At 34.8% G+C, this 24,499-nt stretch overlaps 2 protein-coding genes across 5 annotated transcripts; both read right to left on the bottom strand.

Annotated features, from left to right (window-relative positions):
- Positions 1-800: 800 nt before the first annotated feature.
- On the bottom strand, positions 801-16,466 carry LOC115971268 (protein arginine N-methyltransferase 1.5). 3 transcript variants are annotated; one of them, XM_031091077.1, is made up of 23 exons: positions 16,223-16,466; positions 12,222-12,339; positions 11,471-11,580; positions 10,928-11,017; positions 10,754-10,819; positions 8,322-8,401; positions 8,136-8,211; positions 7,957-8,043; positions 7,056-7,140; positions 6,697-6,788; positions 6,563-6,598; positions 6,317-6,385; positions 5,969-6,037; positions 5,771-5,824; positions 5,574-5,648; positions 5,095-5,187; positions 4,906-5,009; positions 4,164-4,212; positions 3,992-4,078; positions 3,698-3,803; positions 2,327-2,414; positions 1,779-1,872; positions 801-1,550 (listed from the first exon to the last, which is right to left on the bottom strand). In XM_031091077.1, the coding sequence occupies exons 1-23, from the start codon at positions 16,355-16,357 to the stop codon at positions 1,467-1,469; spliced, it is 1,947 nt and encodes a 648-aa protein (XP_030946937.1). In that variant the 5' UTR covers positions 16,358-16,466; the 3' UTR covers positions 801-1,466. The 3 variants fall into 3 exon arrangements, with proteins under 3 accessions (XP_030946937.1, XP_030946938.1, XP_030946940.1); XM_031091078.1 differs by lacking the exon at positions 16,223-16,466 and adding an exon at positions 11,916-12,041 and having other exon boundaries at positions 12,222-12,311; XM_031091080.1 differs by lacking the exon at positions 12,222-12,339 and having other exon boundaries at positions 16,223-16,308.
- A 2,373-nt stretch (positions 16,467-18,839) lies between these two features.
- Positions 18,840-23,604, bottom strand: LOC115972057. Of its 2 annotated transcripts, none has more exons than XM_031092206.1 (4): positions 23,228-23,604; positions 22,534-22,652; positions 21,010-21,224; positions 18,840-19,347 (listed from the first exon to the last, which is right to left on the bottom strand). In XM_031092206.1, exons 2-4 carry the CDS (start codon positions 22,621-22,623, stop codon positions 19,083-19,085), a joined length of 570 nt encoding a protein of 189 aa, XP_030948066.1. In that variant the 5' UTR covers positions 22,624-22,652; positions 23,228-23,604; the 3' UTR covers positions 18,840-19,082. The 2 variants fall into 2 exon arrangements, with proteins under 2 accessions (XP_030948066.1, XP_030948065.1); XM_031092205.1 differs by having other exon boundaries at positions 22,534-22,693; positions 23,228-23,587.
- Positions 23,605-24,499: the final 895 nt, after the last annotated feature.

Here is a 24,499-nt window from a genome sequence, read left to right as displayed (position 1 = left end):
ATAAACTAAATTATTTTAATAATTCATGAGTGCAGTGCCCAATAATCTTGTAATTTAGTGGATTACCTACTCTTATTTCTAAAGAGAATGTAACCATTTAATGTAACCACAAAATATTCATATTATATATTCAAAATTTAATAATAATAAAATAGACACTAAAAATACAACAACAAAAATTATTTTGTGGAATTTTGGTTAGCGGCGATTGGTTCTGGTATTTGTCCTTTCTGATGGGACTGAAAAAGCTTGCCGACGAGGTTATTTAAATGAGACATTTTTATTTCTTTCTTTTGTTGGAGTGATCAGTGTGGGTGATGGGTTTTGATGTCTAATTTTAAAGGCTTGGGTTGGTTGCCTTTGTTCGAATGCTTGATTGGTGAGGGTGGTAGGTTGATGGCCGATTTGGGATGCATATTGGCTTGTGATTGAAATTCACTGTAAACTTTTTTTTCCCCAGATCCGATTCAATTGTAGATCTTAGAATAATAATAATAATAATAATAATAATAATAAAGATTGTAATTTGTTTTGTTCCTCTCATTTTCAGACCTATAACAGTTTGTCTTTTTTAATAAAAAATATATATTTATGCTTGAGAACATTTTTATTTTCATTATAATTAAAATAAGTATTTGTTAATTTTATTTTAAAATTAAGAATGATTTTTTTATTAACCTTTACTTTTCTTGATTTTTTTTTTTTTTTTTAATAATAAACGTATCTTGTGCAGGGGTCAATTTTCAATTATGCAGTAGCTCAAAGGTTAATAACACAAAATTGATAGTACAGGAAATCCGTCTACAATTGACCCAAATATGCCTTTCTGCAATTTTCCCAGAACAAAAAACATCTACATGTAAATGTGCTTGGTTAAAATATAAGTACAGTTCTTTAGGTGCAGTACATTACGTTTTCCAATTAAATTCAAACGTTTGAATTTAATTTTAATTGGGATCCCTACTATTCTACACCCAAGTAACAGTTCTTAACTTTTTCCCTACTAGCTTACATAGGCAAATTCACTAATTCATCTAATGTCGAGAAGTCGGTATAATATCAGGTAGCAGTGTACTATATGGTAAAAACCAAACCCTCTGTTTGTCTACGGAGCATGCTAGCCATGCTATTTTTTAAAACACCACTCAAAACTATTGAGGAGGAATACAATTTCCCTGTGTAAAAGAAAATCAATGTGCTGACACACAACAAGAGAGCAATCTTAATAGTCTTGTACATTAGTGTACAGCACTATTGACTGATACTATGAATACAGGAATCAGCTCCAGTGGTATGTGAAAGCAACTGGATATACTTCACCAAGGTCTGAGAAGCAGAGTAACCAGTTGACCAAATATATCTTGGACAGATTTAAACACGTCTTGCTCTTGACAGACCAAACCTTGAACTGGCTTCTTCCTGAACATTGCATGGTTTTAAGTATCAATATGTGGAATCAAGAAATCCTACAGCCCAACCCAATATGATCGTCCATTGCTGTTGTGAATGGGAGACTGGCAGGGAGATGTAACACCCCATTCATACCAAACCTGCCAGTTTCACAAAAACCAGAACAAGAAACCGTCATCAGGAATTATCCAAAATTTTCCATTTAAACATCGATTTGTAACACCTTGAAACCAGCAATACATTAAAAAAAAAAAAAAAAAGATTGATATAATAATTGATAGACAGAAGCTGCCTTTTGAGTTTTCATTGTTCCCCTAATAATAAATCCTAGACAGTGATGCAATAATAATAATAATAATAAGTTATACCTTGGTAGGACCACAACAGCGCCAGAAATGTACTTCGAGAGAAGAACCAGCACACACAAACACCGGTGTCCTCAGCGGGAAAAATATTGCAAACCTGAGTAAAAGGACACAATCAACAGGCAGGCATTCAGAAAAGAGACATCTACATAATTCACTGCAGGGTCCCCTTTCGAGCTTTTTCTTCTAAGGATTACTTATAAATATAATTCATCATATAGTCAGCTTCATCATGAGCAGGTCCTTTGCTATACAGTTTATGGATACTCTTTTAATTTTCTGTTAAGTAAAAATATGGCAATATTTCACCTAAACCGGATAATAAGCAAACTCCCTCACTCATGTTTAATAACCCAAAAAAGGTCAAACTGTACTTGATGACAAATACAGACATTTAAAATACATTGTATTGATTGGAATAAAACAAGGGGAGATCCCAACATCTGCATATTTGAGCTATTAATATCAATTCCAGGGCACTAAATGAAGGATGATAAGCTTCAAGTGAAAAGTGCCTTGCAAATAAATTAAAAGAGAATCAAATGTCATACCAGCTGAACATGTTTGGTGTTGCCGTCAATGGTTCAATACCAAGATGTACATCTTTGTATAATGTTGCATCAAAATAGCCAGCAAATCCTGTGAATCAGGTGCAAGAAAGAGTTCAATCTGATTTATCTCATGGGAAATTAAGATAAAAGATCTCCAGCATCATCACTGGCCATATTGAGGGAATTAAAAAAATGATTTCATCTAAAAGACTAAAACCACAAACAAAACAAATAATAAAGTGTGGATGAAGGGCATTCTGCCCCTAGGCCCTGGCGCAGGTGGTATAGGAGTTTTGAGAGATTGAGGTAGTTCTTGGGGTCAAATTATCCCATACCCATCTATATCTTCCATTCAAAAAAAAAAAAAAAAATCCCATACCCACATCAGAGAGAGGCAGGCTTAAAAGTAGGAGGAGACAAGGCCTATACTGGCACTGGTGAGGTTTAAAGTCAGATTGACCAATGTCAATTACATCGCACAAGTCAGACAGAATTCATCATTCTAAATCTTTAGCAAACAAATAATGATTAACTCCCAATATGATTATTGATTAGCACAAATAAGAGATGATCTATTAATACCGTTAACAAAGAGAGATTGAGAATAATGTTCAAAAAATAAAACCCAATTCATTAGTGGAGCTGAATATTCTGTCGATAGAACCACCCATCAACCTTTCTTAGTCTACCTAGCATATCTTCAAACAACGCCAACAATCGCCTCTAAAATTCATCAATAACAACACAGGATAAAGTTCAAGAAATATATATATTCCAAATTTGAATTGCATGCATCACATTTTATCTTCAACTACAGGGGTCAAATAATAAGGTTTAACTGTGTTGAGTCCATCAAAATATATATTCCTCCTAAGTAACGGCTGGACATCACCTGTCACCTGGACTCCAACAGGCAACAACATGCTTCTTAGCCTATGCTACTATTTTGAAATTTTACTACACTGGTTCAGCATTGTTGTCTGAATACCAGCTTCTTATTCATAGGAGTAAAAGGGCAATGTCCACAAACACAAGTTCATGAGCAATATGAATTGATCTGGAAAATTTATCTTCAGATACATTAGCCATCACATTTGATAAATTACAGATTCTCCAAAAGCTTAAATCGTTAGGAATTGATGAATTTAATCATTTAATTATAATTCTAACACTCCACCTTACGTGTGGGCCTAGATTCCCTCTTAATAAGTGGAGCCCAACATGTGGGATATTCAACTTTTTAAATAGGAGGTAGAGTGGAGATAGGGATCAAACTCAGGATCTCACTCTAACACCATGATAAGCTACCAATTCTTCCTAAAGCTTAATCTATTAGGAAATGGTCATTTAACTATAATTCTAACAACATACCATGCACCATGGCTGATCCTGTATCACTGGGTATCTCAAACTGAAGCTTCTTGTAACGCTGATTGCTTTTCATAGTTGGCTGATTTGGATGAGTAAATGTAAAGACCTACGCAAATGGAAAGAAATACCAGTTGAAGATACCAATCAATATCAAGTTTCATAGGAGATGACATGAAAGAACAGCTCTTTTAAAAATATTTAAAAATTATTTTAATCAATCACTACAACAAACAAGCATAGGCTAAATATTGTTTACACATTAGAGGTAGTATGTCATCTGAAGGAAAAACTCACAGGTTGAGTAGGGGCAAGCCTTGCTACATTGTGCAGTTTAACAACGTAAGCAGTTTCAAAGTGCACAACATCTTTATGTAACTTAACCTGCAGCAAAACTAGAACCAGTTTAGATAAAATGCTTGAATAACTGAATAGTGGAAATTTTAGACCACAAAAACAAGGGGCATACATCATTATACAATTTTGAAGCTGTCACCGGTTGTATGAAACTTGTGTACCTGAAAGAGGGGTATCTTAATTTAGTAAAAGCATATGATGTAAATATACTACTGGGGGTATCAAGAACATCAACCAACTTATGTTCTGCTCAACAAGACTCAGATCGTTGGTGGATAAATGGGCTTCCACTCCATGAAAGATTGGGGACCCATGGACCAACTGACAAAAGATGGACTTTGGTAAGAGAACAATTTTTCTTGCCAGCTGAATGCCAAGACTCGTATAACCACTATTGTTTGGACTACTTGAGAAAGGCAACTGTTCAGTTGGGGTTTTACAATGTAAATATTTATTGGCAATGTAGACATCAAAAGCAATACAATTTCCACTACTGTCTATCTAAATTGAAAATGTAACTTACAATAATACCAAGACATGCAGCATCAGAGGTTTTTAAGGGAGGGTGAGGCAAGTTATACTACACGCAACACACTCTCTTAAACAATGTGGGACAATTTACTTAACAAATTTTTTGACTGTCTACGTAAGCATCCACTAGCACAGAAGATCTCCATTCTCCCATTAGTCATCTAATGGTCGCCATCTATCTTTCCTTTGTGCAGGCCAACCATTTAGTAAAAAGCAAGCAATCACCCATCCAAATTATCAGAGAGATAAATTTGTAAAAAATATAACAATATTAAACTCTTTTTTAAGTATAAAATCCAAAGACTTGAAAATAATATACTTACGATGACGGTATTGAAATCCCATCATCCTTCAAAAACCTCTGGGCTCCATCAAGGCACTCAGGAGACAGCTCATTGTCACCAAAAGATCCTAGCAGTTCACTAACCTAAGAACAACAGAAGGCACAAATAAGAAGCAGCCATAAGAGGAGGTAGATATAAAATTGATTTACCATGGCAACACGCACATACCAAAATATCAGCTTTCTCAGGAGCATCCCAGTGACGCATATCGCAGGAAACTATGGTAACAATGCTTTCCCAGCCCTCTAGTTTGACTAAACTCTGCTCCAAAAAATGCCACAAGACTAGTAAAAGGGGTGCTGTAGAAGCAAATTATACAATATGTTATCTAATATATATAAGATATACATGGCACACAGAATGATCCAGCCAACCACATAATTCCAACAAATAATCTGATCCAATTTAAATGAGCAACCCAAATAAATTTGTATTTACCCTCACTTTATCACCTATCAGGCTGAACCAAAATATTATATGAAACTTTCTTATATTTCCTAGCGGTTATCGCCTTGAAACCTTTTATTTCTGCATAGCCCTACCATATGAACATTGTTTGCAGTTCATACATTCCCAGCATGCTATCAAAGCTTAGGCAAGGTAAGCAGGCTGCAATACCAGAAGCGAGAGAGAGAAGAGCAACTCACATGTAGTGTAACAACTGCATTTGGATTTTTCTCCACAGCAAAAACTTTAAGCTTGCGTCCAGTTTCTTCTGCAGCCTACATAAGAGCAGGAGAAAAATAAAAGTTCAATAAAACAATGTAATTTTCACCATGCAGAATGCAGTCTAGAGACAAATAGTGTAACCAAAACCAATCAAGCAGCAGTTAGAGAAATGTACCTGTAATGATGCCCTAACAAGAGGTCCACGCCCTGCTCCTACAACCATCAATACCTGGCCACATATGAAAAATACAATGATGTGAACCTTTGCTTCCCAAGCACATTACATTTTATCAAATACCAAATGAGGTGCATGATGTACATATACAAACAAAATCAAAGAAATTGCAAAAATTCCAATGACTGGGTCACTTACAGTGGTTATCACCGACGCCTTTTCATCAGGAACTCTGTCTTGCAAAGCTTTACAAATTGCCCTTTGGTACTGCAAATAATAAGAAAATGAATATTAATTCAAACGAATATATCATTAGTTGCTATTTTCTAGCAATCATATACCAGTACAACACACAACCACAGGACTGCTAACCATAATCACTCCACCTACTAATGACATAAAAACAATTGCCTAGCAACAGGACTGACAAACATCACAATTAAGGGGGGAGGGGGACGCATGGGGGGGGGGGGGGGAATTAAACAGAATACACAGTGAAAAGAATGAAACAAGATTGTGGCAAACAGAACTCACAATCAGTCATACCTGAATGTATTTCACTGCATCTTTCTCAAATGTCTCGTAGGTTTGAGCCTCAAGGTTATCCATGAGAGGCTGCATTTAATAAATAGATAACGCCCAGCTTGCAATTACTATAATGAGTACATAAAAAATTCCCACACGAGAATGACAATATACAGTTGACCATTTCAACAAGAAGGAGAAAAATCGTGATTTAAATACTAATGAAAGACAATATCAGAAAATAAACAGTGGGTAGAAAAAACTTACTTGTAAGGGTGACTGTAAAAAATCCCTGTAACCAAGCTGGAGTACAAATAAAGATGGTCAAAAGAAAATTTATGACAAAGAATGACATACCACCATTCTGTGTATGTAAGAGAGAGAGAGAGAGAGTAAACTACCTCAAATCGTTCTTGCTCAGGCAGTGGATCCATTCTTTGGTAAAGAAAACCAACATAGTCCAAATATGGCCTCAGTGGATGTCTCTGTGCACCTGAATGGCAAGACTACTTAACAGCCATTTAAAAAATAATAAAGACATTCTACAGAAGATCATGGGTAGAAATCTCGATAATCAAGATGACACATGAAGTCATAGACTACTACTCATAACACTAGTAAATCATTAGCATCTCAGAAAGAAACAGAATAAAATATCAATAATTATTATAATTTGTATTTTCCTTTCAAGAAATAATTACAAAAAAATTGCCAGCAGGATTCAGCATCAAAGAATTATTAATCATGGGTAGGTACTCACCATCAGAACTACTATCATTATGATTAGAAGCTAAATCTGTACTCCCCTTTGGAAGACTGTGTACTTGTTTACCAGATATGACTATCTGAGAAAAGATATATTAGAGGACAGATATTAGAAAATTTAAAAAGATATGGAGTAGTTGTAAGATCTAAGAACTGCTGATTCGAACTTTTACTCCAAATTGGAAACCAAATTGGAAACAAAGACCAGATAAGTTTTAAAGTACTTATAAGTAGGGCTGTAAACGCATTGAGCTAAGCCAAGTATTAAAAGTTCAAGGTTGTTCATTTAATTTTCTTTCAAACACAAGCCGAGCACATTACCAAACTAGATTACATGTTCAAAAGCTTGGTTCATTTTCATATCAAGCAAGTATGAGCTTGTTCACAAGCTACTTAAGTTAATTAGACAGAATGATTTTCCTTTATGACCTTATAAAAAATAGATTTACCAACCTTCTTTTGTTAAAAATTATATATAATCTTTATTACAAAAATGGGTTATTTATGTTATCAATAAATTAAAAATAATAATTTGACATATTATAAACTTATTTAGAAACTTAAAAAATTCAATATCAAGTCTATACAAGTATCTTTTTATACATGTATGCATATAAACCTATAATAATACATATACTTGAATCGAGCCCCATAAACTTGTTTATGAGCACATTATTATGTTTGAGCTTAGCTTGTTTGATAATCAGGCCTAAAGTTAGGCTTCAGCTTTGCTCATTTGCTAAATAAAAGAACAAAAACAAGCATTTTTTTAGCTGAGCCCGAGTGGTTTAACAGCTCGATTCATTTACAACCCTACATATAAGTGGTATCCAGAAGGAAAATTATTCAAAGGAACATAACAAGAGTCAAGGAAATTTGAAATATGTTCTACAAACCTGTATAGCATGGTTGAAAAACCCAGTAATTAGCTTCTGGTGGCGCTTCGACAAACATGGATAACCCCGTGCATTCGTTAGAAAAGACTGGCAAGGCAACAACATCAATGCATGTGAAGCAGCAAGCAGTATGCATAATCTTTTAAGGAAACCATAATAAACCTTAAAGATATAATTACATCGGTATTAATAATAGCAGCTCTAACAGACTCTCCAAACCAACGACCAAGTGAGTTTGTTGAAGGTAGTGAACTCCTAATGACCAAGCAAATACAATAAATACTGAGAACAAAAACTGGTAATCTGGTTCAACATCCTGAAAAGTAGCTTGACAGAAATACAACGGATCATAGACTTTAACTCACAAAACATCAAGGGCAATTGACAACTGACTGTGATGTTCACAAAGCATCCGAAATGAATTCCACAGCTCCCAGGAATCAACCTGTGTGGCATAAATAAAGTGGTAAACAAAACATAGTATGCATCTAAAACATCCATGTCTTACAAATTTCTAATACCCTCAAGTCTCATGATGAGTCAAAATAAAAAGCTCATTGTTAGGTAAGTCAATCATCATTCTCAGTTCTTTTTCAAATATTCACATGATATGAAATAGTCATCAAAATCACCAAAAGGGGACCAAAAAGTAGCCTCATGATGCTCATAAGAATCTAAGAAGGTCAAAAAAGAACACAAGCCAAATGAGATAGAATCAATCATCCACACAAAGGGTGAAAAGAGTAGGAAAGAAAGAACCTCAAGTTCATGCAGAGGACGTTATACAGATTTAAAAGTTATTCTACTCTGCTCAGTCCAAGCAAACAAACATTTTTTTCATATAGCTAGCAGGGGAGGGGTTGGAGGTGTTCGAAATATAGACATGGGGCACCACAAAGGATGCCATTACCACTGGACTATGAACTTAAACCTAGTGTTGTTAAAAGCACTGAGCGCACTTAAGCACAAAGGCCTCCTGGAGCCTAGGCGCAAAGCGCAAAGCACAAGTGCGCGCCTGATCGATGTGAAGCGCACATTTAAAAAAAAATTATTAATGATCAATACAACAATCAAGTGATCAATTAATCATATAAATTACAATAAAACATTTCATATAATTTATATAATTCTATTGCGCTTTACAATATATATGCAACCATGATATTTGATGGCCATGATTACAAAACATGGTTGAATCAAAATAGAAGTATAAAACCAAGAAGGCAAAGGCTAAAAAGTACTAGAATGTTAAGTAATATTATCTTTGTGAGTGTCTGATTCAGTGTTTGTTTGTGTGGTTGTGGTTAAAAGTTCAAAAATATTTAAAGAGATAGGCTTAGGTGTATGGTAGCACACCACACTATTAGTTTTTATATATTAAATCAATGGCTTTTATCAAACATATTTAGATCTAATGGCTAAAAATCAATAAGGATTAAAAAAAAAAATTACAAAAAGCCCAAAAAAGCGCGCTTTGCGCTTAATAAAAAAGCTCAAAAAAGCGCGCTTAAAACGCACTTTTGTGAGGGCGCTTCGCTTTAGAGGGGAAAAGCCCCAAGGGCTCTGCGCTCTGCACTTAAGCGCGCTTTTAACAACACTGCTTAAAACCACCACCCCCCCCCCCCCCAAAAAAACAAAAGCCAACATAAGCACAAAGCAGGCTCTAAAAAAAAGACACGTCTCTTTATTTTCTTTTCAATGGTACACTTGCAGATGCACCCAATCAGAACTTCATACTCCATACTATACTTACAAGGATGGAGATACCATTTGAGCTAGAGCTAATTTACCAAAAGACAACTCTCTTTACTTCCAAACACAAATCATCCCAAAAAGGACACAAATGATCCACATATAACTTAACAAATAAAAAAAATACAAAAGTACTTCCTTCCAAATGATCCACATAAGGCACAACAGAACCACATTCCAAGCTCTATATAATGGAGGCAGATGATGTGGTTACTTTAAGTTTTTTTAAATTCTTCTTCTTCATGACTTTATCCAACAAATTTAGATATATAAGGGAAAACATTCCATGGTAATAGAGATGGTATAATTAATCGACAGTAAAATTTAATTGGTTGAGGGCCAACAGTTTTTTTTTTTTAATGGATTCTTCCCTGCATCCCACAATGATAACCTAAGCTTAATGGATTATCCTAAAATAAAATAAAAAACTCTCTTAAAGTGGAAGTTCAATTTCTTTTTTTTTGATAGATAAAGTGGAAGTTCAATTTCATTTATAACCTTCAACATTTTCTTATCAAAAACCTTTCCAGCTTTAATATAAGATAAAGAACATTATAGGTTGACACTATGTTTTTAATTTTTCATTGATAATCATGCCATTTCAAAAGACTCATGTGGAACAGAGAAAGCATTTTCTCTTTCAAGAAAATCAGAAAGTGCATAGCGCCTTGCATTTTGAAAAAAAGCATGCACCTTTTGCACTTTAGGTGCCCTTAATAATATGTGCTTCACTTCACTTTAGGGGTAGGGGTAAGAAGCGCTTTTCTTCTGGCACTTTACAGTATGCACTTTAAGCACAGCTAGGCACATTTTTATTGACAGCGGACTATTTGCTAAAGAGTTTGATTTGATGACCAAGTATACAAATTAGCCAAAGAGAAAAGGGGAAGGGTCGAGGAAAGAAAGAGTTTCAAGAAGCTGGAAACATATTCATATTTTTTACCAAAAAAAAAATCTAGTTTTACTATTAATTTGGGTTGATAAATGCGTAAAACAGAGATCATCCAAAGGTAAGAATTAAGTGCAATTGGAGAGGACTACTCACCAAATTATTAGAGTCTACATCCATAGAGTCATCATCAGTCTTCAACAAAGGAATCCTAAGCCACAACTTTTAAGAGGAAGCAATAAGAACAGAGAAATAATGAGATAGAAAGAAACTTTATAAGGCAAAAAAAAAAAATGTATATTATAAATAAATTCGGATTAAGAGTGGCACCTGCATATTGTTTAGGCCCTGTAATATCTGATTCACACACCTAGCATAATTCGCACAGGATGTTCCCTTGGGAGTAGGAAGAAGGCATGCCTGCAGCATATAAGTAAGCATTGAAAACTTTAGCTTTTAATCATAAAAGTAGTTTTTTTTTTTAACAAGGACCACATCACATGTCAAAGCATAACACAACATCACATATTGCTTTTTTGATAGGTGAAAAAAGTAATAATATTGAATTTTATTTTTTTGTGATAAGCTACTGCAACCATATTGATTAATGCACATCTCAACCAAATGGGATTGTATTAAGGTACCTTTATATGGTCATGGACATCATCATCTAGCCTACATAATTGATTCTTAGTGCAAGTTAATTAGTTCACTACCATTATATGAAGGTACCTAAACATCCCACAGCTAGGAAATATTTTGGGTTTAGAATAAGTCAAGCAAGACAGTTTTTTGGGGAGGAGAGAATAGTTCTAAAGCTAGCCATGCTCATTGAAGTGCATCAGAACATAAAATAATCAACATGATGCAAACCTGGAGGGAGAGATGAGAAGCCCAAGCTATTTCTTGCTTTAGAGTGGTTTCAGAATCCATTCGAACGATCTCATCATCCGAGTCCAAGTCAATCCACGAGCTAATTTTTCCTGAAAAAAGTTAAGAGCCCACTTACTGAGGAAGTCCAAGTTTTAAAATGCCAAATGGTTACAACAAAAACAATAAAACCATGCAGTGTCCATGCCAACATTTCTTGGTGAAGGCTTCAAATGCCAAAATTAAGGCTCATTAACCTACTCTCTAATAAGTTCAATTAATAAACTGAAAACTGAAAATCCATGGTAAAGGCATAAAATAAACAGAGATCAAAATATTGTCTTAAACAGCCCAGATGGCATTCAGCACCCAATAAACTCCATCTAAGTAGTAACAACTCATTCCTGAATTATTTAGCTATCTAAAGGATAGTGTACTGAGTACAAACACAAGTATATTGACACTCCTTGAATGCTTTGGAAAACACTCCAATGTATTCCCCATTGATAATGAAGAATGTACATAAGTCCATTAGTTCAGTATGATCTAGAAAATGGCAGAGCACCAGATCCACCTAGCCACCAAAATAAAAAAATATAAGATCTGTCAAAGCCCATTCCAGTCACGCAAATATCAGGAGGCAACTCAAATAAGATGAATGCAACAAACAATTTGAAATTTGATGGGAAAAAGGATGATGTCAAACCAACCATGAGGAAACAGTAAATTTTCAAGTAGTCTAGAACATTCATACCCACTACATGACTACTCCATTGGGATGGGCTCAAAACCAAGTCTGACCCAGCAAATGGCAGAGCACCAGATCCACCACTGTCTTTTTGCATTAAGCTCGGCCGATAAGCAGGATCCATCTACATCATGATGTCATATAAATATCTAGGCATTGGGTATTCAATATACAAGAAAATGTGTCTTTTATTCCTAGCACAAAATAAAGCTTGACTAATAATGAATTGAACTTTGATCAAATATAAGTATATGTATGATCTAAATGCAACAGGAGTAAAACTGACTATTGTAACACTCAGAAATAACAGTTAGGCTTTAGCACAATCCACATTTATTGAAAACAATTGTTGGAATACATTTCCAAACCATGCCTGTCTTGTTCACCAAATAGCAACCAAAACAGAATACACAGTACTTAAAATTACAGTTTCTTGATAGTTTCTCTTTAAAATGAGATATGGGTTGCCAACCCCATGGAACTAAGGCTTTGTTGTTGGATATGGTTGCTATCAAACATTCAATTTAAACACTTATTCATGCATGGTCATAATAACAAGAAGTTACACCAAATGTAACTTAGAATCCACCCTCCAAAACCAAAATACACATCACTGTAACAAACAATTTCTAGACTTTGCTCAGGGCAAGATACATTCATAAATAAACCATGAATGATCCTTATTTTTTTATTGGTAAGTTTACCCGATGGATTTTGAACCCATGCCCTTACCCTCTACATTTTTCTTTTGGGGGAAGGAGGTGCCTTTTGAGCTAGGAATTGGATTTACCATGAACGACCCTTACATCAGCAGATAAGTTAAAGATGTATTTGAGCAGCACAGAGCTGACTTATGCATAGAGAGAAAAATGTAGGAAATGAAAATGAAATATGAGACAAAGAAGATGTGCTAGGAGTGTGAGATATACGGATGGGGAATTAGCAACCAAAAAACCATTCAGAATTACAAAGGACAGCTACATTGATTACCAGGATCAAGCAAGGCTAATGTGGTAGACAAATAGAAGATGAAAAATGAAAACTCCAAACATTTATGTCCCCTTTTATAGAACTAAATTAGACTTGGAGGGCGGGTGGGGGCAGGGGGAGTTAAGTGCATTGATTATTATTCATCGGGGAGTAAATAGTTGTCAAAACCATACACCCACAAATATTTAGAATTTTGTCCACTGACAGTTTAACAAATGTGGACCATTTCTGATACAGTAGGAATTGCTATCATACATGAAGAACTTTTTGCATAGCATAAGAACAGCCATACAACAGAACTACGTTACTGTTAAAAACCATAGAATGTAGTTAATAGCCTATGTGAAACCAGAGTCTTACTTCAACTAGATGCTAGCAACACATTACTATAGGTGAGCATGCTACCATTCACACATTTGGCCAATATGTGACTGGCTAACTAGTCACTAGAATAAGTGTTAAACAGCAATCAACTTCTACTATGAATTTTTGTATCAAACTAAGTATTGCTCCAATCATGCAAAGCATCGAGAAATACACTGATAATTATTTTAAATTCATGACAAAAAAAAAAAACTAAAAAGGAGTAAAATCTTAGGTACTATTGGTATCTGGCTGGCTATATAAACCAGTTCTAATACCATTACGTTATTAATAACTAGTCAAAAGCATCAGATACCGCACAATGAAAATGGTTAACATGTATTTTCCGGGAAGACAGTACTAACAGATAAAGGGTTCCAAAGAAACCATAGCACAATTATTACACATATAAGAATGTAGTTGAAAGCCAAAAGGTGAAACCAGACTTTTGCTTCACCATCTAAGGCCACCAACACAGTACTATTGGTGAGCTTACTGACCATTCACATAAAATAACAGCCATTTGGCTATATGTGATTGGCTAATTAGCCACCGGAAGCAAATGAAATATCCAAGTCCTCATTAAATAACTAAACATGCACAACATGATCATCACACAAAGAATGATGTAATATATGATCTTTTTATGTTGTCGCCTTGGGTAACAATTTTGGGCAATAAGACATCTTTGGTTCAGTACAATTGCAATGGAATAATGCTACATCCACAATAATTTTCACAACATTCTTCCCAACAGCTGAGTCGGAAGGCTTTTAGTGGTTCTCATCTGGGCCCGCCACTGAAATCGCACATTCAGCCAATATGTGACTGGCTAACTAGCCACTAGAATTAATGTTAAACAGCAATCAACTTCTACTATGAATTTTTGTATCAAACAAAATATTGCTCCAATCATGCAAAGCATTGGGAAATACACTGCTAATTATTTTAAATTCATGACCAAAAAAAGAAGTAAATCTTAGGTACCATTGGTATCTGGCTGGCTATATAAACCAGTTCAAATACCATTACATTATTAATAACCAGTCAAAAGCATCAGATACTGCATAGTGAAAATGGCTAACATGTATTTTCTGGGAAGACAGTACTAACAGATGAAGGGTTCCAAAGAAGCCATAGCACGATTATTACACATATAAGAATGTAGTTGAAAGCCAAAAGGTGAAACCAGACTTTTGCTTCACCATCTAAGGCCACCAACGCAGTATTATTGGTGAGCTTACTGACCATTCACATAAAATAACAGCCATACGACGATACATGATTGGCTAATTAGCCACCGGAAGCAAATAAATCATCCAAGTCCTCATTAAATAACCAAACATGCACAACATGATCATCACACAAAGAATGATGTAAAATATGATCTTTTTATGTTGTCAACTTGGGTAAAAATTTTGGGCGATAAGACATCTTTGGTTCGGTACAATTGCAAAGGAATAATGCTATATCTACAATAATTTTCACAACATTCTTCTCAACAGTTGAGTTGGAGAGCTTTTAGTGGCTCTCATCTAGGCCCACCAATGACATCACACATTCGGCCAATATGCGACTGGCTAACTAGCCACTGGAATTAATGTTAAACAGCAATCAACTTGTACTATGAATTTTTGTATCAAACTAAGTATTGCTCCAATCATGCAAAGCATCGAGAAATACACTGCTAATTATTTTAAATTCATGACAAAAAAAAAGGAGTAAATATTAGGAACTATTGGCATCTGACTGGCTATATAAACCAGTTAAAAAACCATTACGATATTAATAACCTGTCAAAAGCATCAGATACTGCAGAATGAAAATAGTTAACATGTATTTTCCAGGAAGACATTACTAACAGATGATGGGTTTTAAAGAAGCCATAGCACAATTATTACACATATAAGAATGTAGTTGAAAACCAAAAGGTGAAACCAGAATTTCGCTTCACCGTCTACGGCAACCAACACGGTACTGTTGGTGAGCTTACTGACCATTCACATAAAACAACAGCCATGCGGCTATATGTGATTGGCTAATTAGCCACCAGAAGCAAATAAAACATCCAAGACCTCGTTAAATTACTAAGCATGCACAACATGATCATCACACAAAGAATGGTATACAATATGATCTTTTTATGTTGTCGCCTTGGGTAACAATTTTGGGCAATAAGACATCATTGGTTCAGTACAATTGCGAAGGCATAATGCTATACACAACAATTTTCACAACATTTTTCACTTTGGCAAAGCTTTTACTAGTTCTCATCTGGACCCAACATCAACATACAGTGCCTTATGACATAGTAGCTCATTATGAAAACCCATCAACCAATTCAGTGTAATAAACCTTTCTTCTTCACTATCACACACATTGCTAACTACTCATACCCAAAAACATAGCAAAAGTAGAAAATCCATATAAATGTAGTTACCAACCCTAAAGTGAAACTCTATAGCTCAGTAGCTTCACTATCAAAAGGCCACTAACAAAACGTTACTTTAGGTGAGCTTACTGACCATTCACACAAAAAAGTTTTGCAGCCATTAAAGCTGGTATGTGACTGGCTAATTGGCCACCATAACACAAAACACACATAATACTTCGAATCGAAACGATTGAAAAAGAAAATGGGCGATTATACGAACCAGAGTAGCGACGACGAAGTCGAAGCCAGCGGAAGAGAGACTGTGAGACAAGAGCTGAGGCATGTCATCGTTGAACTCCGTCTCTACACCGCAGTAGCGGGATTCCTTGTCCCCTGACCTTTCACCTAGCGGCATTTTCTTTGGGTTTGAACCAGAGACACACAGATTCTTGAAAAGGAAATGTGAAAGAGAAAGAAAGAAAAGGTGAGAGAGGGTTTTGGTAAGGGTTTTTGATTGGTTGTATAAATAAGCGCCTGAAAGCTAGGGTTTTTTTGTATGGGCGGGTTTCAGTTTCACCCAATTTGGTAATCACTTTTCCGGGTCGGGTTGAAGCTCGGCCCAATTAATTCCCAAATGGATAATGGCATAGATTGCTTTCTTTGGTGGTGTTGGTTTTTTTTTTTTTTTTTTTTTTTTTGTAAACATTTGTTGGCCTCACTTGCCAGTCATAGTTGATTTTCAAAATCTGCAGAGGGATACCGTTTGATAGAAGAGTTTAAGTAATATTGTTTGAGTGTTTTTGATATACGTGTAGGTGAAAAAGTGTGTTAAAATATGTGTTAAAACTAACTGACCAAATAGGGTCTAAAGAATAAAGTTACATAAAATGGCCAAGAATCTTGTGATTCAGCTATTATCTTCTACTATTTTTAAAATTTATCAAATCCTCGTCATGCCTCTCTTTGGTTTGCAAAGGAAAAAGAAATAAATTTATAACCAATTAGCAAAATAAAATAAATAAATAGATGCATTTGAAATGAGTTTGGATTCATTAAATATATGTGGAATGAATTTGAGATTAAATTGCTAAAATTTAATAGAATTTGGCATGAGTTTGACATCTATATTTTTAATAAATTCATAATTAGAATAGACATTTTTAACCCAAATCTTTATTTTCCTATTCTTAAGTAAGTACACTAAAATTGACAAAAATAGACCGAATTGGACTAAAGTGGATTGAAGTAAATTGAATTAATTGGAATGGACTAAAGTGGACCGATATGCTACGTTTTTTTTTTTTTTTTTTTTTTTTTTTTTTTTTTTTTTTCGATTTTAACCGAAATGCTACGTTGATGTAAGGACACGATTCGTGGCGGACCGTAACAGTATCGGGTTCGCACGTAAAAAGGGCCCAAACAATATCATTTGTAGAGCGTGGGTTTGAAAGGCTAGGCCTTAGTCACCAGACGGTGGGTTTTTCGGGGTGTTCGTATATGGTTATGTTTCCTTCACCCCTGGAGTCTTTCTCCTGGAGGTGGGCTGGGAGGCTCTGATTTTTGGCCATTTTTCCCAGCCCCCCCTTTAGGTTACTGATTTTTCCTTTTATACTCGCCTGCGTTCACTGTCCTTCGTCCACGTATAGGGTCAACATTTCCAAGGCTGATATCTGTCCCATCAGCCCATATCCAAAGTCGTTGGGGGTGGTTGTAAAAGCCAAATAATGCGGCTATGTCAGGTTCAGAGTGTTGAATGGCAGTAAGGGCAACTTTCCCTGGATATTTTAGATCTTTCTTCCAAGTTTCAGCCCTATTCCGTTTTTACCCCTCCTTCTGGGGGGACTTTGGGTCTGCCGAGGATTGAACTACCATCGGCGGTATCCATAGGCTATTTTGTCGAGTTTGGGCCATAACCCTCCTCGGCTTGGGCCTTTGGATTTTCCCAGGGTAGATGGGCCTGGCCCATAAATCATTTGAGCCCCACAATTGATATGGCTTAACAAGAGTGTAACAACAATAAAAGATACATTTTAGTTTTTAGATATTATATAGATATAGATTTGTTGGAAAGAGTTGCATTTGTATTAGAAATTATAAAACATTCCCTTTTCTATATTAGACCCTATAAAGACGGTATAAACTAAGAAAATGGAAAGAAGACCTACTAGTGAGATAAATGGTTTTCTCTCGGTTAGCCCAAATTGTCTATAACACAAGACATTCAATTCAGGAAGAACTTGAAAGAAATTGTATAGTCTCCTATATAAGGTAAATAAGCGATTTGTCATAAAAAACCTTATGACTCGGTTAGATTACTCAGTTCTTTTATGGCTTGTTTGAATTGAGAGGGAGTAGAGCAGAGTAAAACATAGTTGGCCAAAAATTAGACCTTATGGAGGAAAACATGTGCTCAAATATCTCATCCCTCACTTATTGGAAGAAGAAAAAAGAAAAAGACAAGGTCTTTTACTGGCTCTGCTTGAAAATAAAAGAATTGAGTTTTTGAGACTGTTTTGTTGTTGAGTGATTGTCATTTCATGATTAGATCTAAGGGCAAAATAGACAAGTTGGTCAAGAAACTATACTGAGATGGGTGTCTTAAGCAGCAAAAATAAACTTAGTTGAGGATCACTAGTATGAATATTATTAAACCCATAAATGTAGAAGTGATACACCAAGAACTTGGGCTAAAAGTGCACCACCATCAGAGGAAAGCCATTATTTGAAACGGAGGATTTCCTCGACCTCCCTGAGCAGCCTATTTCCAACGCTACTAAATGAAGGCGAAAAATTAAAGCCCTCAAAATTGGAATCAATAATCATAATATTTCATATTTTTCTAACAGCTTCACTTTTCAGTTGATATAGAGAGCAGAAAATTTCAAACATGGGAGAAATAAGAAGCAATGATAGTTTCCACCTTCCACCTAATTAACCATTATGCGTTCTAGTACTACAAAGTAGAAGCCAATCCACAACTATAGATCAAAAACATGAAAGAGAACAGAACTATTATGAACAATATTTAGTTATTTACAATCAAGCTCCAATCCCATGAAGTTGTTCAATGACAATCTGATTATTATATGCATCAAATGGAGAAGCCTAAACCCAATGAGCAGGCTGGCTTACACAATACTTCACACTGTGCCCTTTGCAGCTTCATGACCCACACGATCCTTTTCATTTTCTTCAAGGTAGTCCTCTCGAGCATTGTCAGCTAACATAAGGGCGACCAACCAGAGCAGGGATGAATCAAGGGATAAAAAAGCACCACCACCGAGGAGACCAGTCTTGGCAGTTGGGCAATCAGTGTTGAGGTTGCGATGAACATTGCGTGACAGGTGAAGCTGCTCTGTGATTGTTGGCCATAAGAGCAGTGCTCCAGCTAAGCCAGCAGTAAGTCTGTATTTTTACCACCACCATTTAACAAAAGAGGGAGAGATAGAAATCAGTTCCATATAAAACTACCTTGGTTGCAAGAAATTTGATAAGATGCATCAAACATATAATGTAGTAGTAGTGCTATTTGATGTAAACTACTTTATCCAATATTTAAAGGTAGACTATGTAGATAGGGTGCTGGAGAAAAGGATACTGTATTTTGTTTAAATAAAAAATAGCATCCCAAATACAATGAAGTATTAAATCTGGAGTCCCAAGAATATCTTTAAAAATATCCCTACCAGCCTATGATCACACTAAACAAACCTCTTTACAAAGATTACCAAGTACCTAAAAGCTCCATATCAAAACTCATATGGTCTTCTTCTTTTTTTTGCTGAATAGTCAAAACTCATATAGTCACTACCAGGATAGTGAACTGATCAAGAGGTGAGTCAACTGACATTAATTTTGCTGGTAGTCTACCAGTCAGACCATCTAATATTAGACAATTACTTAATATACATTTGACAAAAAATGAACATAAGACTACAATAATGAACGTGTAGTTGTAACTTGTAACCAATAACTATTGATAATAAAATGGTGAGTGAGGGAAATGTTAAGCAAAGAGGCTTACTGGCTTCCAGATAAAAGTGATAAGATTGAAAAACAAAATTATTGACTCATGAAAAGGCAGCTGATACAAGTCAACTGAAGGTTAGATTTTCCAATAGTTTAATCCAATCAGCAGAGCAGCTGGGTGACTGGTTCATCAGTCCAAGCACCTTGTCTGGATCTGTTTTCACAACAGCGAATTGAATGGCAGTAATTTTTACTTTCTTAAGTTATATATTACTTTTATACCAATGAAACTGTCATCTGTGAAAATGGAAAGATAGAGTGTCTCTAAGACATCAGATAAATCCAGATTTACTGCAAGAAGCTAGCCTCCAAACTAAAATGGCAAACAATAAGAAAGAGGCAGAGACAGCCCTCTCATCCAACCTAGTATTGGGAATGTTTTGGATCTCCTCTCTTATACAATTTGGTGAGGGGGAATGGATGCCTTCCCCACAGAGTCTTAATAGTTACAGGCTGCAAAAACATATTAAAATGACCACAACATATGGAAGACAGGTATTTTTAACTTTCATAACCTTCCTTACCAATATAATAGCAAAAGCCTACTACTACTGCTTGTTGAATCTGACACTGATGGACTTGCAAAATTAAATGACCATCTAAGCACACATTGGATAATATACCTCAGTTTCCTTGGTCAGTTTAATTACAATAAATTTCTTCTACAGTACCTCCTTTTTGAGGTTCAAATTTACTAATAGTTCTGCTGAAGTTTAGCTTTTTCTTTTTAAAAAAGGTCCAAACAAAATACCTTTTGATTCAATTACTTAGTCTACTGGCTGAAAAAGTATCCAATTTGACCCAATAAATATGTTTCTGTTTGACCAATGAGTTATAGCTCAATTGTCATTCCCTTCTCCCATAATAATGGGATGGAGGGTGAGGTTGTGGGTTCAAGAACCATTGAGTGTGCGTAACTAACCAACAAAAACATCTTGGTGTGTTTGTGAGCACATGACTGTCTGTTAAGGATGACAAATCAGCATGATAATGCTTTGTCTAATGTGGGAGAGTGAGAACCAAGAAAAGTATGCTTACATGGCAATGTTGAAGAATACCACAAAACTGGTGCTTCTAAACAAAGCACCTTGTGGAACAGATTTTCCTTTGTAAGGGTAGAACAGGGAGAAATACCCAACCACAGTAGTCGCAATGAGAAATGCTGCAGACAAATACCCCAAAACCACAGTTGGATCAGATGGATACTTGCAGATAACAACATCTTTCCCTTGGATTGGAGTTCCAGCTGCTGGCTGTAGACACCAGAGAGAATGAGATAAAGAATTAGACCGTAAACAAAGGGGAAAATAGCCATTAAAAAAATGATGACTATTTAGCTTTAATGGACAAAATCAAATCAAAAAAATAAGTAACTAAGGTCAGAGCTAGTTGTGATCCACTTCTTTCACTCCTCTGAAATGTACTTTACAGTGTTCCTCTAACAGAAATAGTGAAAAATAAATAAATATATAAAGAGGGCATATGGATCTACAAGGTAGGAATTATCAAAATTGGATTTGTGATATAAGGGAAGCAAAAAGCAATAAAAAAATCTTGCTGTCTAGCCATATGCTTGAACAAACACGCAGACAGTAAACCATGGGCAATAGAAAGATCATATATCAATGTTATAGAAAACTATCGCTTTTACTTTGATACAAATGTCTCTCACTGTGCTCCTGATTAATTCATGGACCCTTGAGGAATACGACTTCCTGTCAACCCATGTAACATTTGGAGACTAATAAAGAATGATCCTTTATAAACCTAAGCAAAGTTCATGATTAATTGATTATGATTTTTCACCAGTTTTGTCAAGACATGTATACAAAGTAATTTATTTCCATAATTGTTTTACAGCTATCAATGATTTTTATAAATGCAAACCTATTGCCCTATTCCTTCACAACATAAAAGAAGTTTCACATTAGTAAAGTTGAAAAGACCTTTCTACAACCTTCTCTTCTGTCATAGTCAGGATCATGTGAAAGCGGTGTTAGTGGTAATACACCTAAGCAAGTTGTGAAAAATGTTGTGAATTTATGTGTGTCTGTGAAGTTATTTTTACAGGAGGGGAAAAAAACTGTATACCACCTAAGGAACTTACATTAAATGTATTCGGGTAGAACTGCTAAGTAGATGACTTCCATATACTAGAATGTTTTTCATCTTGGAAATTTCTATTGCAGGTGTTGTTTTTGCATTGTGAAGGTAGACTACAAATCAAGAAGATAATTTTACTGCAACTCACAAGCAGTTGAATAAAACTAATGAATTTCCTTAGGAGGACACCAAAGTATCCATCAAATCCATTGATGAACACACCACAGTTGAAAACTTAATGGAATGAATGGCTTGGATACCATATGTCACTGTCTGAGTTATCTTTATACATAGACAAAATGATCAAACAAGTTTCATTTTACAGGGAAAAAAAAAAAAAAAAAAAAACTAATGTACATTAATAATTAAAAAAAAAAATTTGGGAGAGCAGTGAAAGAATAAATCCTCCTACACTACACTACACTACACATCATTCATTTTATTTTGTTTTATTTTTACCTTCTTGTTTTCAGCAATGACACCAATTATGAAGGAAATTATACCAAGTAATGCTACCATCGTAGCCATGAGTCTCACAGTAACAGCCATCGTCCCCAACAGAAAATTTTTCTGACTCCCTCAAAACCAAAGATTTAATCTTCAGCCCCGCTAAAGAGAACTGTGAAAACATAAAAATAATAATAATAATAATAATACAAATATTATGTGTTTTTCTGGAGAAAATTAAAATAAAAGAATTTTAACACATGGGATTCTTAAAAATATCAAAAGATGCCTAATCTTAAAAGTTGACCTATAATTTATCCAAAAAAAAAAAAAAAAACGTTGACCTATAATTTGTGAAATTGGTAACAGAGTTATACAGTTTAAATTAGGTAGTTACAGTGTATCCTCTCCATATACAAATCTCACGTAGCAGTCTGTAGTACACTGTTTTATCCCGAAAAACAAAATCTAATATGTTGATGTGTACATACTAAAAAAACAAGTGACCCCTACTTTTATTTATTTCCTAGGAAAACAGTTTCACAAGGAAATTTCTTTTCTCAAGAAAAAAAAAGATAAGAAATTTACACCTGAAGAGATACCTCTTCTTAACATGAAATAACTACTTAAAAAGATCGTAGCATTATAAAAAAAAGAACATACATACATACATACATATATAAAGAAGTGGATTATAATTATATACCTGTATGAATGGAAAGAGGAGGATCTCAAAATTGATTTAGAGGGGAACTGCTCTGAATCAATTCAAGAAAGAGAGCGGTTCTTGACTGTTTGTGTGTGCGCAGTCTCTCTCTCTTTGTATATTTATATTTTGTTGTGAGAGTGAGTCACAGAGCTAAAAGAGAGTTTGAAAAGGAGATAAATAAGAAAGAAAGTAAGGTGGGTTTGGGTTTGTTTGTTGTTTGTTTGTGAGATAGATTCAAAGTCTTCCTGGAATCTCTCTCCTTAGTCCTTATCCAGCGGTGGAAAAGTGGGGAACTTGGGAAGGACTCTTTTCGTTCAGGAATTATGGTATTGGTGGTATGCAGTTTTGCTCTCACACGGAAAAGTATTCTCGGTGGGTCACACTATGCCTAACTCTTTTATCTATATATGTTTCTCAAAAAAAAAAAAAAAAACTCTTTTATCTATATATAATATATCCTGTAAAAAGTGCATTTTTGTGCTGTTCCTATTTCTTTTTTAAGATTACTTCAATTTCATCAAGTGTTTTTTTTAAAGAGTTTTTTTTTTTTTATAAATTAGTTACAGAATTTAGTTAAATTTTTTAAGTGTTGTACATTTGTTTCTCAAAAAAAAAAAAAGGGTTGTACGTTAATTTTTTTAATTAAATTCAAATATATATTTTATGTTATAGACACACAAAAGATGCTAACCAATTATACTACACAAAAACTCTTTTATATTAGATTTACTAATATTTTCTTATATTATAGTTGACTTTTTTTTTTTCAAGCTTAAAGAGTATTGTTTACAATAATTAAAAAAGTAGGCGAAATATTTGAAGAGGAATATATGGGAAAGTAATATTTGAAGCATGAATATTATTGGTCAAAGCACAACGATAGGAAGCACGCATCTTATAATGAGTCCAAATCTTATATCTCATTCTTTTTGTTTCATTATATACTCTACAAATAAAAACATACAACATATCCATTTATTTTATTAAATGTTAAATTTATACCTTCTATTATTTCAATTATCTAAATTAAATAAATAAATAAAAACCTATCATATTCATACTGCCCCACCACCACCTTTGCCGACAGCCAAGAGATAGGAGATAAGTTTAATCTCTTCTAAATGATTACACATAAAGATAGTAATGTGTCAGAGTAATTCTTTTATCACCGTTCTATTTTGAATCTATATACTTCTTCCTTGGCCTAAAACAATATGAACCGGTACCTTGGGTTCGAAACAGTACAACCACGATCTCCGTGACTCACAT

The sequence above is a fragment of the Quercus lobata genome, chromosome 12, assembly GCF_001633185.2.
Source record: "Quercus lobata isolate SW786 chromosome 12, ValleyOak3.0 Primary Assembly, whole genome shotgun sequence".
Lineage (NCBI taxonomy): Eukaryota > Viridiplantae > Streptophyta > Magnoliopsida > Fagales > Fagaceae > Quercus > Quercus lobata.
The sequence above is the reverse complement of the archived record's forward strand: the minus strand, read 5'-3'. Positions and strand labels throughout refer to the sequence as shown.